The 17,205-nt window shown below is 41.5% G+C and overlaps 1 protein-coding gene across 1 annotated transcript in view; it reads right to left on the bottom strand.

Annotated features, from left to right (window-relative positions):
- The window catches only part of LOC122930555 (arylsulfatase H-like), a 466,223-nt gene that overhangs the window by 65,967 nt on the left and 383,051 nt on the right, over window positions 1-17,205 (bottom strand). The window contains exons 4-6 of the mRNA XM_044284038.1: window positions 11,804-11,926; window positions 9,471-9,891; window positions 1,402-1,538 (exon numbers count right to left, since the gene is read on the bottom strand). Coding sequence (XP_044139973.1) covers window positions 1,402-1,538; window positions 9,471-9,891; window positions 11,804-11,926 — 681 coding nt within the window. The remainder of the gene's footprint in view (window positions 1-1,401; window positions 1,539-9,470; window positions 9,892-11,803; window positions 11,927-17,205) is intronic.

The raw sequence follows: 17,205 nt of genomic DNA on the forward strand, positions 1-17,205 counted from the left end.
CTGGCTTTGGGAAGGTGCAACATTATAGTTGAGGAGAAAGAGGATAAGATTGTGGATTGCATGGCTCATTCTCCTCTCACTTGCAACAGCATGATGTGGAGGTGACTTCAGCCAGGGGTCACTGCATTCATCCTGCTCCTACTCCTTGCATCCCCAAAGAAGGCTTTTAGTGGAGTTTTTTCAGTCTTCACTGTCCCTTCCTAGTGTGGCACCTTAATTTTTCCTAAGAAGCGACAAGAAAATGCCACCACACCGTATGACAGATAGTCAAGAGAGTCTCCCGGTTTAATACTTGTGTGAGACCCCTTATCACTTGGGATTCCCTGAAGAGGAGGTTGGGGAGGAGACTGGTGACCACATGCATACCTGTATTGATGGTGGTGGTAACCGTGGCGCCTGTAGCCATGGCATTGGTGATGAGGGCATTGACAGTGGCAGTCGGGCAGAGCAGGGGAGGGGGGCCCAGGAGCCCACCATGATACATATCTCACAGTCTGATAAAAGTAAAAGGAAGGTTGAGGACTTCGATTGTGTGCTGGATAGGACCTGGGAGCCAGATCTGAGTTTTGAGGAGGAGGCAACATCAGTGGAGAAGGGTGGTGGCAGCAACAAGAAAGTGCAGATGCCATGTCTGCTTTGGGATCTGGTGATGCCACTAATGCTGTGGATGGGTTAGGCCCAAAATGTGCCAGAGTTAAGCCCAGCTTAGCTGCCTGTAGCTCTGTGTGAGCAACTCCTTTATGATGCTTTTTCTCCACGAGGCGGGCACAAAAAACCACAGCGCTGTGCAAGATCGTCAGGATAAAAATAAGCCTTGGCCATACAAGCACAATTATAGGCACCAGAGGTCTATTTCAGCACATGAGACGGCATCACCAGATCCTTTGGAAAAATACAACTGGCCAGCATTCCCAATCAGAACAAGTCTGTCCTTCTTCTCCTAGTCCTCTTGGTGCCAGCCAACCTGCATCCCCAAGGTAGTGAGCGAAAATGGTCACAACATCCTGGCTACTCTGAAACTGGGGGAAATAACACATGCTCCCTGAATGACCTTTTAAAAAAATGGGCGAACCGGACCCGAAACAAATCTCAACTAGCTCATTCAATTTCGATTGATAATAACCAAGCTTCAGGGAAGTTTTATAAGATAACCCAACCATCCAAATTTAGAATATATCAAGCAATATTGCATTGCATAAGCTTACCTATTAATACTACAATGTCATTATTTTGAGGATATTATTATGATCTGAACACTTTTATACAAAAAAGTAGGGGGTTGTGATCTGGTAGGACCTTCTAATCTCCAGAATCATATCACACTACAATGGGGATACACCAAATTTCCATCCAATAAACCACAAAAAAAAAGTAATATACAGAATTGCATATAGAACTTACCAATCATCCAGTCCATTTCCTCTATGTTGTCTCCATATAAGTCATGTTTGCTTCTTCCTCTGAACTCCTTAGTAGTATAATAAGGAGTGTGGATGTGAAGAAAAGACACAAAGAGAAGAAAAGGTCCATCTTTGTTCCTGAAACATGATAGAAAATGTATATACTCAGTGGTTGATAATTTGGTGGGAAAAATATATACTGTATGGCTTTTACATAATTTACAGGGATGCAAAGTTCATACATTATATACAGCTAGGGATAAGAAAAGCGAGCATTGGATCATAGAAGTCACTTCGCTCAAAACTTTGGTTTAATGCTGTAAGGAGAACTGTTTCCGTACATCATTAAAAAAGTATGGTCTCCGACGAGGCAAAGTCAGTTATTCCCAAAGTCTTCCGGGATTTTGGTGACTAACCATAAAAACCATTTTAAAACTTGGATCTGGACTCGGCTTCAGTTCCGATTGGTACCTCAGAACCGAAGCAGAGTTTGGATCATAACTAATTATACCAATTTTATTGGTTTTGAACCATTCAATAATGGGGACGAATATATACTGTAATTATAATAAAATTTGCATTGGCCACAAAATATCTATACATTTCTTTTTCTGGAAAAATGTTATACAGGTTTGTGCACTGCAAAAATTATATAGGGGAACTGAATAGGGTTAAAGGGGCTTTCCACTGCTAAAATGAGAGCTGTCAGCAGATTTGACCTTGTCAAATTGCTGAAAGCACTAGGTAGGGGCTGGGGAGTGCAGTACAAATATACATTTTGGGGAGTTTCCTCATTAGTAGTGAGAATATGAAGAACAACTGTAGCATCCAACCAGGAGACCGGTAGTGCTATCAATCAGAGTGCACTACTGATGGTCCTTGGGACCTATTTACGTCTTTATTCATGTGCTACTAATTATATAAAACTTCACTTTTATTTGTGTCTATTTATTAAAACTAATTAAACCAAAAATACTGTAACGCTTAAAAAAATCCCCAGTGGTCACAGATCATCCACAGATCATCCACTATTTTCCTGTATTTCTACAACTTGCTGGATCGCTATACTAGCTGTAATTTGCTCCTCTTGAGGAGTTCCCTCTCTGCTAACCACTGTTACTAAAATCACACACACATAAAGTCCCTGCCTCCCGACATGTTTCACTGGACACCCAGCGTCTTCAGGGGATCGTGCAGGTATGTGTGTTGGAGGCGGGAACCATCCTTTAAAGGTTCGGTATCACCTGATCTCTATTCTGTATCCAATCGCATCATTCCTCTATTGGCTATCCTTCTTTCTTTAGGAGACTCTGTATTCTGGTAGGTTGGGATGTGACATTGCTACCACCTACCGCTACATCCTCCCACCTAATAGGTCGGCATATTCTGCTTAACACCCTCCGATTGTATTACATAACATCACTCCTTCTACTCACCTCTCCGGCACTTCCTCGATATATTGAGTTTACTGCCCATGCTCCAGAACTTCGAAAAAATTTTCTCTACAAGAGGGATCTGCGCAGGCGCAAGCTCTTAGAAGTTTTTCTTGGCTCGATCTACATTCATATACTGCGCATGCTCCAGAACTTCGAATATTTCTTCTCTCAAGGAAGGATCTGTGCAGGTGCAAACTCTTAAGAATTTTTCTTAAATTGATCTGCACCTATACACTCTAAATTTCAGCGCATGCGCCCCAACTTTAATGTTTTTCGATTTACATTAGTGCGCATGTTTTTAAAGCTAGAGTGTATCTTCTTATTAAAATCAGTCTGTGCCTGCATATCCACTTAGAGCTGTTTTTGAAAAATTCACCAAATCGATTCACCTGTTCAGATCGATCTGCATACATACATTCCAAGTTGCGGCGCGTGCGCATCGACTTTGGAATTTTTGGGATTTTCATTAGTGTGCGTGTCTTTAGACTTAGAATGTCACTTCTTACTAAAAAGATAATAAGTCTGTGCCCACTTACACTTTTTTCGAAAAATTCCTCCAGATCGATTCATCTGTTTTAAATTGATCTGTGTCCATAATCTCCAAACTTCGGCACATGCGCGCCAACTTAAAAAAATTATTTTCCGATTTTCCATGTCCTTTTGTACCCATGTCTTAGGACTTAGAGGATCTCTTATTACCAATGTGTATCTGCGCAGGCGCACCAACTTAGAAATATTTTACAAATCGATCTACACATTCCGGCGCATGCGCACCAACTTCCAAATTCTATTCAGACTATATGCGTCAATATGCTCTTCCTCTAATGTATGTCAACACAGGTATAGCAGCTTCAATTTGGTTCCCAAATGAAGGTTTTTCACATATGTATATCGGCATTATTTCTTTATATAGATAGATATATACACAGGGGCTCATAGGGGCAGTTATTCATTTCCCTTATGTCTACTTATCATGACAGAAAATGAAAAACAAAAAAATTAGTGGCAATTCTGGAGGAGCTGCTCAGCCCATGACACTGTAGCGTGTCTTTAGTTAGGGGAGCAGCCCGACCGCATGTGGACCGCAGTAATCGACTAACCCCAGCAAAATATGCATACAATGGAGGATATCGACGCGGTCCACATGCACCACAGGAGCAAACTACACAGAATGTAGCAATCATAGAGAACACACAGAGAGAATGCACCAAACAGATATAACACTGACTATGCTGGCAAGACATAAGTAAAGGTATTAAAAGCTGAGACTTTCGCCAATATGTTCCAGTCATGGAGATATCGGAGCCCACATGCACCACGTCACGGTTTCTCAGTATGGCAAGGGGTCCTAACCACTGCTCTGACTATGGTGTGAACACGGTCTGGGGATGATATAATTCAGCTCACAGCCAAGCTCCCCACAATTGCCCAGCATAAATGCTGTGGTTGTACAATGTGGATGAAGCCAGGCCGTGAGCCACACCCACACCAGACCATGTGAGGGAGGTTACCAGGTGCAAAAAAGTGCTAGAGTGCCAAGTAAAGGCAAACACACTCAAATCTAACAAGGTGGGTGTGGCTCACGGCCTGGCTTCATCCACATTGTACAACCACAGCATTTATGCTGGGCAATTGTGGGGAGCTTGGCTGTGAGCTGAATTATATCATCCCCAGACCGTGTTCACACCATAGTCAGAGCAGTGGTTAGGACCCCTTGCCATACTGAGAAACCGTGACGTGGTGCATGTGGGCTCCGATATCTCCATGACTGGAACATATTGGCGAAAGTCTCAGCTTTTAATACCTTTACTTATGTCTTGCCAGCATAGTCAGTGTTATATCTGTTTGGTGCATTCTCTCTGTGTGTTCTCTATGATTGCTACATTCTGTGTAGTTTGCTCCTGTGGTGCATGTGGACCGCGTCGATATCCTCCATTGTATGCATATTTTGCTGGGGTTAGTCGATTACTGCGGTCCACATGCGGTCGGGCTGCTCCCCTAACTAAAGACACGCTACAGTGTCATGGGCTGAGCAGCTCCTCCAGAATTGCCACTAATTTTTTTGTTTTTCATTTTCTGTCTTGTTAGATTTGAGTGTGTTTGCCTTTACTTGGCACTCTAGCACTTTTTTGCACCTGGTAACCTCCCTCATATGGTCTGGTGTGGGTGTGGCTCACGGCCTGGCTTCATCCACATTGTACAACCGCAGTATTTATGCTGGGCAATTGTGGGGAGCTTGGCTGTGAGCTGAATTATATCATCCCCAGACCGTGTTCACACCATAGTCAGAGCAGTGGTTAGGACCCCTTGCCATACTGAGAAACCGTGACGTGGTGCATGTGGGCTCCGATATCTCCATGACTGGAACATATTGGCGAAAGTCTCAGCTTTTAATACCTTTACTTATGTCTTGCCAGCATAGTCAGTGTTATATCTGTTTGGTGCATTCTCTCTGTGTGTTGTCTACTTATCATGCTGATCAATACTTAATCATTTATTGTAGATATTTTTTATTAATTTTTTCTTGCCTATATCTACGAATGTCACTATATGTGCATTTTTTTAAAATCTTTTTTGTATTTTTAAGAATAATATTCTCTTGTTGTTTTCTTTATTTACAGGTTCCAAAAACCTTCCCAGATTGACTATTCCTTATTTCTTCATAGTAAGTATTATACTTTCTGTACATTTAATTATATTTTATTTTTTAATCAGGATGGTTCCTCTTAAATCACCAGTATTTTTTATTGCAATGGTCCTTGTCAGTGTTATAATTTTTCATACTATAATAAATAAAGGATGTTATTCCATGTCGTATTCGTCTTTTATCTTCATTTAATTTATTACAAGAAGGGGGAAATGTAAAACCCTCATTAATTCCTGTAGGGGAGAGAGATTTCAAACGGTAGATCCATTTAGTTTCTTCCTGTTGTAGCTTCCTATCAATATCTCCCTGTCTGGGACCTGCCTTGAATTTTGTATCACCTATATTTTTAATCCTGAGGGACTCCCTTTATGATATTTTTTTTATATGTTCTGACAGGGGTGTTTCTTCACTGGTATTCAGGGTACTCAGATGTTTTGAGATTCTTCTTCTCAATTCTTGTGTTTTCCCAACATTTTTTTTAGGACAGTCACACTGTATAGCATACACGATCCCTGCCATCCTACAATTAATGTAGTCCCTTATGCTATATATTTTCTCATCACCTGGATTTGTAAATATTTTTTTCGGAGACATGTACTTACAGAAAGTGCATCCTCCGCACGGATATGATCCCTTTGCTGTCAGCTACATCTTCATACATTTTTTCTTTATCTGAAAGTGGCTATGTACCATTGTCTCTTTCAAATTCTTTCCTCTCCTATATGTGATTGATGGATTTACAGGGAGTAATTCTTTCATGTCGTTATCTGCTCTTAAAATTGGCCAATGCTGTCTAATTATACCATATATACGTTGATGTTGTGAGTCATAGGTCCCTATACACCTTATTATTTTCTCCTCCTTTGATTGCTTCCTCTGAAAAAGGCTGTCCCTATCCCTATTTTTTGCCCTATTGTAGGCTCTATGTAGTACTTTTTTAGGATAGCCTCTAGCTAGAAATCTCTGGTATAGGATGCGGCTTTCATCTTCAAATGCTGTTTCATTGGAGCTGTTCCATTTAGCTCTCAAATATTGGCCCACTGGAATATCTTTCTTGAGAGGCTGTGGGTGAAAACTCTCCCAATGTAGGAAGCTGTTGTTTGATGTAGGTTTTCTGTACACCTCCGTTGTGACACTGCCACCAGGTCCAAGACTTCTCTTTAACTCAAGAAAGTTGAGACTAGTCTTGTGAATTTCCGCAGTAAAGGATAACCTTATATCATTGCTATTGAGACTTTGAGTGAATTTTAGAAAATCATATTCAGTGCTGTCCCATAAAAACTTAATATCATCTATGTCTCTTCCCCAAAATAAAATGTGTTTTGTGTACTGTGTATTGTGCTCTGTAAATTTACAGAGCACAATACATAGTACACAGAACACATTTTATTTTGGGGAAAATACATAGATTATATTTTACATTAATTGTAGGATGGCAGGAATCGTGTATGCTATACAGTGTGACTGTCCTAAAATCTATGATGGGAAAACAATGCAAGAATTGAGAAGAAGAATCTCAAAACATCTGAGTACCCTGAATACCAGTGAAGAAACACCCCTGTCAGAACATATAAAAAAAAAATATCATAAAGAGAGTCCCTCAGGATTAAAAATATGGGGGATATAAAAGTCAAGGCAGGTCCCAGACAGTGAGATATTGATAGGAAGCTACGACAGTAAGAAACTAAATGGATCTACCGTTTGAAATCTCTCTCCCTACAGGAATTAATGAGGGTTTTACATTTCCCCCTTCTTGTAATAAATTAAATGAAGGTAAAACACGAATACGACATGGAATAACATTCTTTTTTTATTATAGTATGAAAAATTATAACACTGACAAGGACCATTACAATAAAAAAAATACTGGTGATTTAAGAGGAACCATCCTGATTAAAAATAAAATATAATTAAATGTGCAGAAAGTATAATACTTACTATGAAGAAATAAGGAATAGTCAATCTGGGAAGGTTTTTGGAACCTGTAAATAAAGAAAACAACAAGAGAATATTATTCTTAAAAATACAAAAAAGATAAAAATAATATGCACATAGTAGTGACATTTGTAGATATAGGCAAGAAAAATAAAAAATAAAATATCTACAATAAATAATTAATTATTGATCTGCATGATAGGTAGGCATAAGGGAAATGAATAACTTGCCCCTATAAGCCCCGGCGTGTATATATATATATATATATATATATATATATCTAAATAAAGAAATAATGCTGATATACATATGTGAAAAACCTTCATTTGGGAACCAATTTGAAGCTGCTATACCTGTGTTAACATACATTAGAGGAAGAGCATATTGACGCATATAGTCTGAATAGAATTTTGAAGTTGGTGCGCATGCGCCGAAATGTGTAGATCGATTTGTAAAATATTTCTAAGTTGGTGCACCTGCGCAGATACACATTGGTAATAAGAGATCCTCTAAGTCCTAAGAAATGCGTACAAAAGGACATGGAAAATCTGAAAAGAATTTTTTTTAAAGTTGGCGCGCATTTGCCGAAATTTGAAGATTATGGACACAGATCAATTAAAACAGATGAATCGATCTGGAGGAATTTTTTCGAAAAAAGTGTAAGTGGGCACGCATGTGCAGACTTATTATCTTTTTAGTAAGAAGTGACATTCTAAGTCTAAAGACACGCGCCGCAACTTGGAATGTATGTAGCAGATTGATCTGAACAGGTGAATCAATTTGGTGAATTTTTCGAAAACAGCTCTAAGTGGATATGCAGGCGCAGACTGATTTTAATAAGAATATACACTCTAGGTTTAAAAACATGCGCACTAATGTAATTTGAAAAACATGAAAGTTGGGGCGCATGCGCCGAAATTTCAAGTGTATCGGTGCAGATCGATTTAAGAAAAATTACTGAGTTTGCGCCTGCGCAGATCCTTTCTTGAGAGAAGAAATATTCGAAGTTCTGGAGCATGCGAATTATATGAATGTAGATCGATCCAAGAAAAACTTCTAAGAGCTTGCGCCTGCGCAGATCCCTCTTGGAAGGAAAAAATGCTTGCGCAGTACACTCAATATTCGAGGAAGTGCCGGAGAGGTGAGTAGGAGGAGCGATGTTATGAAATACGACCGGAGGGTGTTAAACAGAATATGCCGACCTATTAGGCGAGAGGATGTAGGGGTAGGTGGTAGCAATGTCACTTCCCAACCTTCCAGAATACAGAGTCTCCTAAAGAAAGAAGGATAGCCAATAGAGGAATTATGCGATTGGATACAGAATAGAGATCAGGTGATACCGAACCTTTCAAGGATGGTTCCCGCCTCCAACACACATACCTGCACGATCTTCTGAAGACGCTGGGTGTCCAGCGAAACATGTCGGGAGGCAGGGACTTTATGTGTGTGATTTTAGTAACAGTGGTTAGCAGAGAGGGAACTCCTCAAGAGGAGCAAATTACAGCTAGTATAGCGATCCAGCAAGTTGTAGAAATACAGGAAAATAGTGGCTGAGAGAGACTAGCATACGTGCTGCTGTGAGAGACAATAAACAGCAGCAAACCGCAATCCAAAGGAGATGATCTGTGACCACTGGGGATTTTTTTAAGTGTTACAGTATTTTTGGTTTAAGTAGTTTTAATAAATAGACACAAATAAGAGTGAAGTTTTATATAATTAGTAGCACATGAATAAAGACGTAAATAGGTCCCAAGGACCATCAGTAGTGCACTAGTTAAGTAATCGTCATACATGTGCTAGGAGGTTCTATGATTCCTTAATAGTAGTGATCACTCAGAGAGAGCACTTCGTCCTGAGCACTAGAGAGTGCAGAATCTGGCAGGGGGATGGGTTAATGAAACTTGTCCTGCAAAAACATGTGAACATGTAAATAAAAAAGTTATGGCCTTGGAAAGGAAGGGAGTGAAAAATGAAAACACAAAAACCTCGGGGGCTGAAAGGGTTAAATATTAATCACTGCAGTTTGAAGCTAAAGTGCAATGTATGTTTTACCTGTTAATAAATGCCTTGGCCTCCTTAACTATTTGTCCAGCTTTTGTGTCCAGGTCCATCGGCTGTTCAACAGTTTCAAAGTTCCTCATTAATATACAGTCCCAATATGGTATAAATGTAAAGGCTATATACCAATATGTGAAGTACAATGTGCCTGACAGGGCACAGATCACAATAATTTTCCAGGGAATATTGATTAATTTCCATTTCTTGCCAGCTATAAGTGTTAGCATTGTGATAAGGAATATCTGTGCATTCAACCATACAGTCCTTTGTTCTATGGCTATCTCACTTGGCTTTGAGGCTTTACAGTCATTTATGAGTGTTAAAGGAATACCATAAAAATAATCAAAGCCATGGTTTAACGGGTGGTGGCAAAAATCATCCCTTGATTTGCAGTTTACCCCAAGATGCCATTTACCTGTTTAACATAAAAACAGACATTTGCATATTAATGGTAAATTACTTACAGATGAGTGCTGGTTTTACTCATGGGCTTTTTCACAACTTCTTTCACAAAATACTCACTACTTGTAGTGCAGTGGCTGGGTTTGGGGTGGACCCAGCGTGATGCAGGGTCCCCCAGACACCGTTAAGGTGTGACCACATCTAGCTTCTCTCCGGATGGGATAGTAGGGCATGTTGCACCCCAATGGGAAATAAGTCCAGAGAGTCAGGGTCTGCAGTAAACCAAGGTGCTTCTTTACTGGAGGGTTTCAAGTGCAAAACAACGCAGGTGAGGCATAGGGCTGGCTTCTCCAGTCTCCTCCTGGGCAGAAGAAGGGTTTGATGCTGAGGAAAGGCCTGAGATAGCTCATAGCTCTTTTGAAGGCTGGCACCCTGGTCCAAGACTACAGTAGTTCTTTCATCGGAATTGTCCATTTATTTCCATTTATTCAATCAATTGGTTCAGAAGCTAATCGGTACAGTGGGTACAAATACTGAGGTCATTCCATTTACACGGACTCCGTCATATAATGTTTTGGTAGAATAAAGCTTCATTACTCAAGGTAGGTGTTTCCTCCCTAGACATCATGTGGTGCAGGGTCAGTATAAATGGAATAACCTCAGCATTTTTATCAACTGTACCGATTATCTTCTGACCAACTAGATGAAAAAAAAAGGAAAAGTTCAGATGAAAGAGCTACAAGTAGTGTGTGGTTTCTGAAAGAAGCCATAACAGGGGGCTATATGGAACATGCTCAGGAACTGAGCCACCTCTATTCTTGGTGAGAGCTGGCTGTGTTATACAACTGGCACCAGTTTACAATATCTGAAATTGGAGATACATCTGATCTTGTCTGTTTAACCATTTAGATGTGGCAGTTAATAGCAAATGCAGTATCTTAGCAGTTTGACAAAGTGAGGGGCTTCCTCTGTCATCCTATTGAATTCCTTGGGATGGGATGGTGGAGTGCCAATTGTATGTCATGGCAGCTAGGGGCCTAGTGAAGGCCTCCAAGTCTGCCATCTTTAAAGGGCTGTCTAACCTCCATCTTTCATAAGTTGAGAATAACCACAGTAAGTGCTGTAGGGGGAGAAGGTAATGGATAATAGAAAGATGGCTGTGCATGTGTGGTGCGCTCTCCATTTGCCATTTGCTTCTAAAAATACCCAAGCTCACTTGCTCGACTATTTTCAAAGCTTCATTACCAGTGAATGGAGATCACTTGCAGTGTGCTCTTCTTTACTTTGGGATCCCCCTTCTGGGACCTGCTCCTATATGTCTCTAATGGCATATTCTAGCGATATACGGTGCCATCAAAGTCTGGCATGGGCCAACTCCTATAAGGACATGGCTGAGCAGCCAACACTCTGCTGTTTCTATAACTCCCATAGCAGTGATTGGCACAAACAACACAAATAACATAGCATAGCAAGCAATGCCGTTTCCAGATGTATTGCAGTGTATTGTGAAAGAGATCAAGTGATGCATGTTCAGGTCCCATAATGGAGAACACCCTTTCTCATTTCTTATATAAATAAAAACAAGTGGTATTGCTGAGTCTATTAAAGTCCAAACTATTAAAATATTAAGCTATTTATCCTGAATCAGATTCATAAGTATGGTTAATAAAAAAAAAAAAAAACATGCCACCTTACCTCCCTAAATAAATAAAATAAAATACAATCGAAGGTGATAAAAATGATACCAACAATAATAATAATAATAAAAACGTGCTGGGAGGGGATTTATATGTCATTGATTAACATAGCAAAATACAATGCTACGAAATGTAGACAGCCAGAATAGGCAACAAAATCTACAGACAACTCATTTAACATTTTGGTTTTGATCTGAATCTATAAATACCAAATCAGCTAATTCTCACCAATGATCCCTGTAGCATAGCCTCGGTCCTTTAAGATTTTGGCAAATGTTGTTTCATTTGTTGGAAGCCCTCCGGATGCAGCATTCCAGAGAAGCACCGGTTTTTTAGCATGGCCACTCATACCTAGACAGATTCGAAACAGACCATGTAGTAGGTAAGTCATTTATTACTGTGCTTTTCGAGTTCAATACATACAATAATACTCCCAAAGTGTACATGTTACAAAAAACATAGCCTATGAGCGGATTCATATTAACCTTGGTAACAGTATTTATATTAGGTCTCATGCACACAGTAGTGTCTGTATTACAGTCGCAAATCATGGATCCACAAAATACAGATACTGTACCTTCCATATAGAGATGAGTGAGATTTGTTTTGGGTCCAGTTCACCAAATAAAAAAAAAGTTTGGTTCAGACCCAAATCGGTTTAAGCTGAACCAAAGTTGCTCTAGTTTCCCTGAAAATTCGTATATATTCCCCTCTAGCCTCCTAAGACTAGCAATACAATTAAAAAACACACAGCACCCAATCTTTTTAATGTTCCAAAGCTTCCTAAATTGTCCCTTATTAGCGGCAGATGATGTTTATACACACATGGTATTATGGGATTAAAAACATAATATAAAAAAAGCGGTTTGAGGGACCAAGCGTCCAAAAGTTATCCCTTGACAGGGCCAGAATACCTGCTCATATGACATGCACATGTGTTTATTGTCAGAAATAAAATTGTCTGCTTGTGAACGAGCCAAATAAAAAGTCTCCCTTTTAATTGGGAGCAGCAGCAGTGCAATGTGGATGTGAAAGGGGTACAGTACGGATACATTGGCATGTGGCTGCAATAGTAGCATCAGCAGAAGCAGTATAGCATGGAACATACAAGGCTGTCTATAGGTAGTAGTAGTAGTAGAAATAGTGTTGGCAGATGCTTTGCATTAATGGTGGTGGCAGTAGGGTTTAACAGTGAGGAGCAGCAGCAACTGAGGCAGGGGCGGCTGCAGCAGCACCCATATGGTACATGTTGGCAGAAAGGCAACAGCATGATGGAGGCAGCAGCAGCAGCTTTACTGAAGATGATAGTCTGCAGGTCAAAGCAATGGCATGATGTCGCCTGTGGCATGATGGAAGTGGCTGCAGCAGCCATCCATATCATGATGGTAGGCAGGTCGCATTAGTGGCATGATGGAGGCAGCTGTAGCAGCCGTACAGAACATGATGGTAGGCAGACAGACAGCATTGGCATGATTCAAGCAGCAGCAGCAGCTGTACAGAATGAGATAGTAGGCAGGTTGTATCAGCGGTATGATGGCGGCAGCAGCAGTACTGCAGAACGTGATGGTAGGCAGGTCGAAGCATTAGCATGATAGCAGCAGCGGCACAGACAACTTGGTCCTTTTGGGTGTCACCACGCCCCCTCTGGCACTTAAAACAATCTCCAAGATGACATTGGAGGCTGGGCAAGAAAGAAGAAAGAGTGTGCTGTGCCAGTTTGGGCCACTATTCCAGGCTGCATGCCGAGAAATCCATGGGTTCAGTGAACAGGGTATGCACCACAAACTGGCCATAGTTTTGGTAGGCCTGAACCTGGCCATTTAGGCAGGAGCTGTTGGCTTGCTGATTGGCCTCTGCCTGGCGCGGCACGTGAAAAACTGCTCCATCATGTTGAGGAGACTAAAAAGGCTGCTGCGGCTTCTGCAGGGGGTGAACAGGAGCCTCCTTTTCAGACACACTGGCGGCAGGCGTCTGCTTGCTGTAAGCTGCAGCAAGCTACACATACAGTATTTCCTGATAGTAATGTAATTTGTCCTTCTTTCTGCAAGAGGAAAACATTCCCCCATTTTGATCTGGTAGGTAGGGTCTAAAAGCATGACTATCCAGTAGTGTTGATTGAGCACCAAATTGCTCAGGTGCTTGGGCTGAACAGCTCGGAATGTTCGGGTTCTCTACCGAGCACCCGAGCACAATGGAAGTCAATGGCAGAACCCAAGCATTAAACCAAGCACCCCCTGCTCTGAAGAGGGGAGGGTGTCTGGTTTATAGGAAAAGGTCAGAAATTGATGGAAACACCACCGAAATGGTTTGGGAACAACATGGGAAGGATGTCTGGATGCATCTTGGAATCCTAGGTCACTGCTGGAAACAATGTTGTCCGAGTAGTACTCCACTTTTACAGACTGAAAATAATACGGCCAAAACCAAAGATAAAATAGATTTTAGTGAAAAAATTGTTAGGAAACATTCTTTCCTGTATATCTACTTGTATATAATGTGCAAGTGCTGCCAAAAATTACAAGCAAAAGGCATTCCAATACAACCTGTATATCACATAATGGAGGGCCTCATTCACATTGTGGTACAATTGTTCAGGTAGCGGGACTCCTGCACTCATAAAGCCTATGCATTTTTGGCAGCCCTATGAAAGGGCTGCCAAAAAGTACAAGGAAACGGCATACTCCAATGCACCTTTTGTTACACATAATGGAGTGCATCATACACACCCTTTAAAAATTATGATTGATGGCCTGCTGGTGACCCTCAAAAACATTTGGAGCAAGGGACTGCTGATCTTAACATCTAAAACATTAAGGACGAGGGCCTGCTGCTCAGATGACTATCGAAAAAACTATGGTTGAGGGCCTGCTGTTGAGCTGACCCTCTAAAACATTATGGTTGAGGGCCTGCTGCTGGATCTGACCACAGATTTTTTTTGGGGTAAGGGCCTGCTGCTTAGCTGACCATTGAAAAAATTATGGGTGAGTGCCTGCTGGTGATCTGACCATCAAAAACATTATGGTAGAGGGCATGCTGCTGAGCTGACTCTCTAAAAAATTGTAGGTGAGGGCCTACAGATGAGCTGACCCTCCTAAACATTATATGCGAGGGCCTGCAGGTGAGCTGACCTGCAGGTGAGCTGACTCTGTAGCGAGGACCTGCAGGTGAGCTGACTCTGTAAAAGATTGTAGGTGAGGCTACTTATTCGTATAACAAACACACTTTATCCAGTTCACCTTCCTGGTCAATGAATGCTCCCGACTCCTGAAACCTTAGGGGTGTGTCCCCATTGCAGTCAGCATAGAAATTGAGAAAAAAAACGGTTTCGGATTCAGATGGAGATCCTCTTAAAACTTCTTCTTTATTTATAAATTCATTTACAGCAGACACAGCTGTCCTGTGCACCAAGTGGCTGTGTCTGCTGTAAATGAATTTATAAATAAAGAAGAAGTTTTAAGAGGATCTCCATCTGAGTCCGAAACCGTTTTTTTTTCTGAATTTCTACATCGTAGGTGAGGGCCTGCAGGTGAGCTGACCCGGTAAAATATTGTAGGTGAGGGCCTGCTGGTGAGCTGACACTGTAAAAAATTATATGCAAGGGCCTGCAGGTGACCTGACCCTGTAAAACATTATATGCGAGGGCCTGCAGGTCAGCTGACCCAGTAAAAGATTGTAGGCGAGAGCCTGCTGCAGAGCTGACCATTTAAAAAATTGTGTGGATGAGGGCCTGCTGCTGAGCTAACCATCTAAAAAATATTGTGGGCGAGGGCCTTCTGCCGAGCTGACCATGTAAAAAATGTTGTGGACGAGGGCCTGCTGCCGAGCTGACCATTAAAATTTTTTAGTGGATGAGGGATTGTTGCCGAGCTGACCATTTTAAAAATTGTGTGGACGAGGGCATGCTGCCAAGTTGACCATTAAAAAAATTTAGTGGTAGAGGGATTGCTGCCGAGCTGACCATTTTTAAAAATTGTGTGGACAAGGGCCTGCTGCGGAGCTGATCATTTAAAAAATCTTGTGGACGAGAGCCATAGCTCAGTCTGGTCCCTTATCCCCTTCCACAGCTCTGCGGCGGTATGCTGTTTGTCACCTAAGCAAATCCTTGGCGTCGGTATCACCTGTGCCATCCCAAGGTACAATCCGCTCTCGGCCTCCACAATGTTCACCCAGTGTGCCGTCAGGGAAATGTAGCGTCCCTGGCCAAAAGTGTTTGTAATGTCGCTGCCACGACCACCTAATAACATTTTTTAGTGAATGAATGTCACTGATATTTAGGATGCGCACACGTTATACAGGATGTATAGCGCAAGTAATGTCGCTGACACCACCGCCTAATAAAAAATTACACTGAATGAATGTCATTGATATTTTGGATGTGCACACGTTATACAGAAGGTATAGCGCAAGTAATGTCGCTGCCACCACCGCCTCATAAATAAATTACACTGAATGAATGTCACAGATATTTAGGATGCGCACACGTTATACTGGAGGTAATTAGTGATGAGTGAGCATGCTCGGCCCAGTACTGGTTCGGCTCGAGCATCGCTATGCTCGTTACGTGGCGGTACTCGGCCGAATACCCCGTGTGCTCGTCGCGTTGCTCGAGTCTCCGCCCCGCGCGTTTGGCCCCTCCTGAAGCAACCAATCAGCGTTCAGGTAAGTAATTCCCTCCAGTGTAATGCCATAGCCATGTTAGCTATAAGCCTAAGGGTCCATTCACACGTCCGTTGTTTCTTTCCTGATCTGTTCCGTTTTTTGCGGAACAGATCTGGACCAGATCTGTACCCATTTATTTTCAATGGGTCCTGAAAAAAATCAGACATTGTGCTGTCCGATTATTTTCAGGACCCATTGAAAATGAATGGGTCCAGCTCTGGTCCAGATCTGTTCCGTAAGAAACGGAACAGATCAGGAAAGAAACAACGGACGTGTGAATGGACCCTTACACTGGTTGGCTGGCCGGAACACGTGGTACTAGTTTATATAAGAGCCGACGTTCCGTGCCTGGATCATTCAGCGTCAGGGAGAGCCGACAGTAGGCAGGGACATATAGCGATTTGCTGAAATTACAACGATTGAACTCCCAGAAAACTCTTGAAAGACAAAACAGTCCTCTTCAGTACTAAAGTGTGTGTTTGACAGCAGTTCAGCATTATTTTATTTTTTTAACTAGGGCTAAATTCAGCAGTATCAGGGACTGGCATCTGCAGGAAGGGACAGATAGTGCAGGGCTGGAAAATCGCTGTGTTCACTACCAAAAAGCTTTCAAAAGTAAGAAATATTACGATCAGTGAGATCTACAGTACACCATCAGAAAGCAGTGTGTTTAGCATAAATTCTAAAAAAAGGGCTTAGTCACTAGAGTGTGCCTGCTAGTGAGATACACACCACTCCATCACAGAAATACATTTTTCTGGGGAAATTAACCATATTTGTGCCACATCTGTGTGCGCGCTCAATCCACAAACATTATATACAGTATTCCAGCCTAGAATAATTTCTATTTGGGACAAATTTCACTAGTTTGGGTGACTTCTGTGCGTGAATTTAATCCAAAACTATATATACAGTTAGTCAACAGAGAATTATTTTTATTTGTGACTAATTTCACTACTTTTGGTCACATC

The sequence above is a fragment of the Bufo gargarizans genome, chromosome 3 (genome assembly GCF_014858855.1).
Source record: "Bufo gargarizans isolate SCDJY-AF-19 chromosome 3, ASM1485885v1, whole genome shotgun sequence".
Lineage (NCBI taxonomy): Eukaryota > Metazoa > Chordata > Amphibia > Anura > Bufonidae > Bufo > Bufo gargarizans.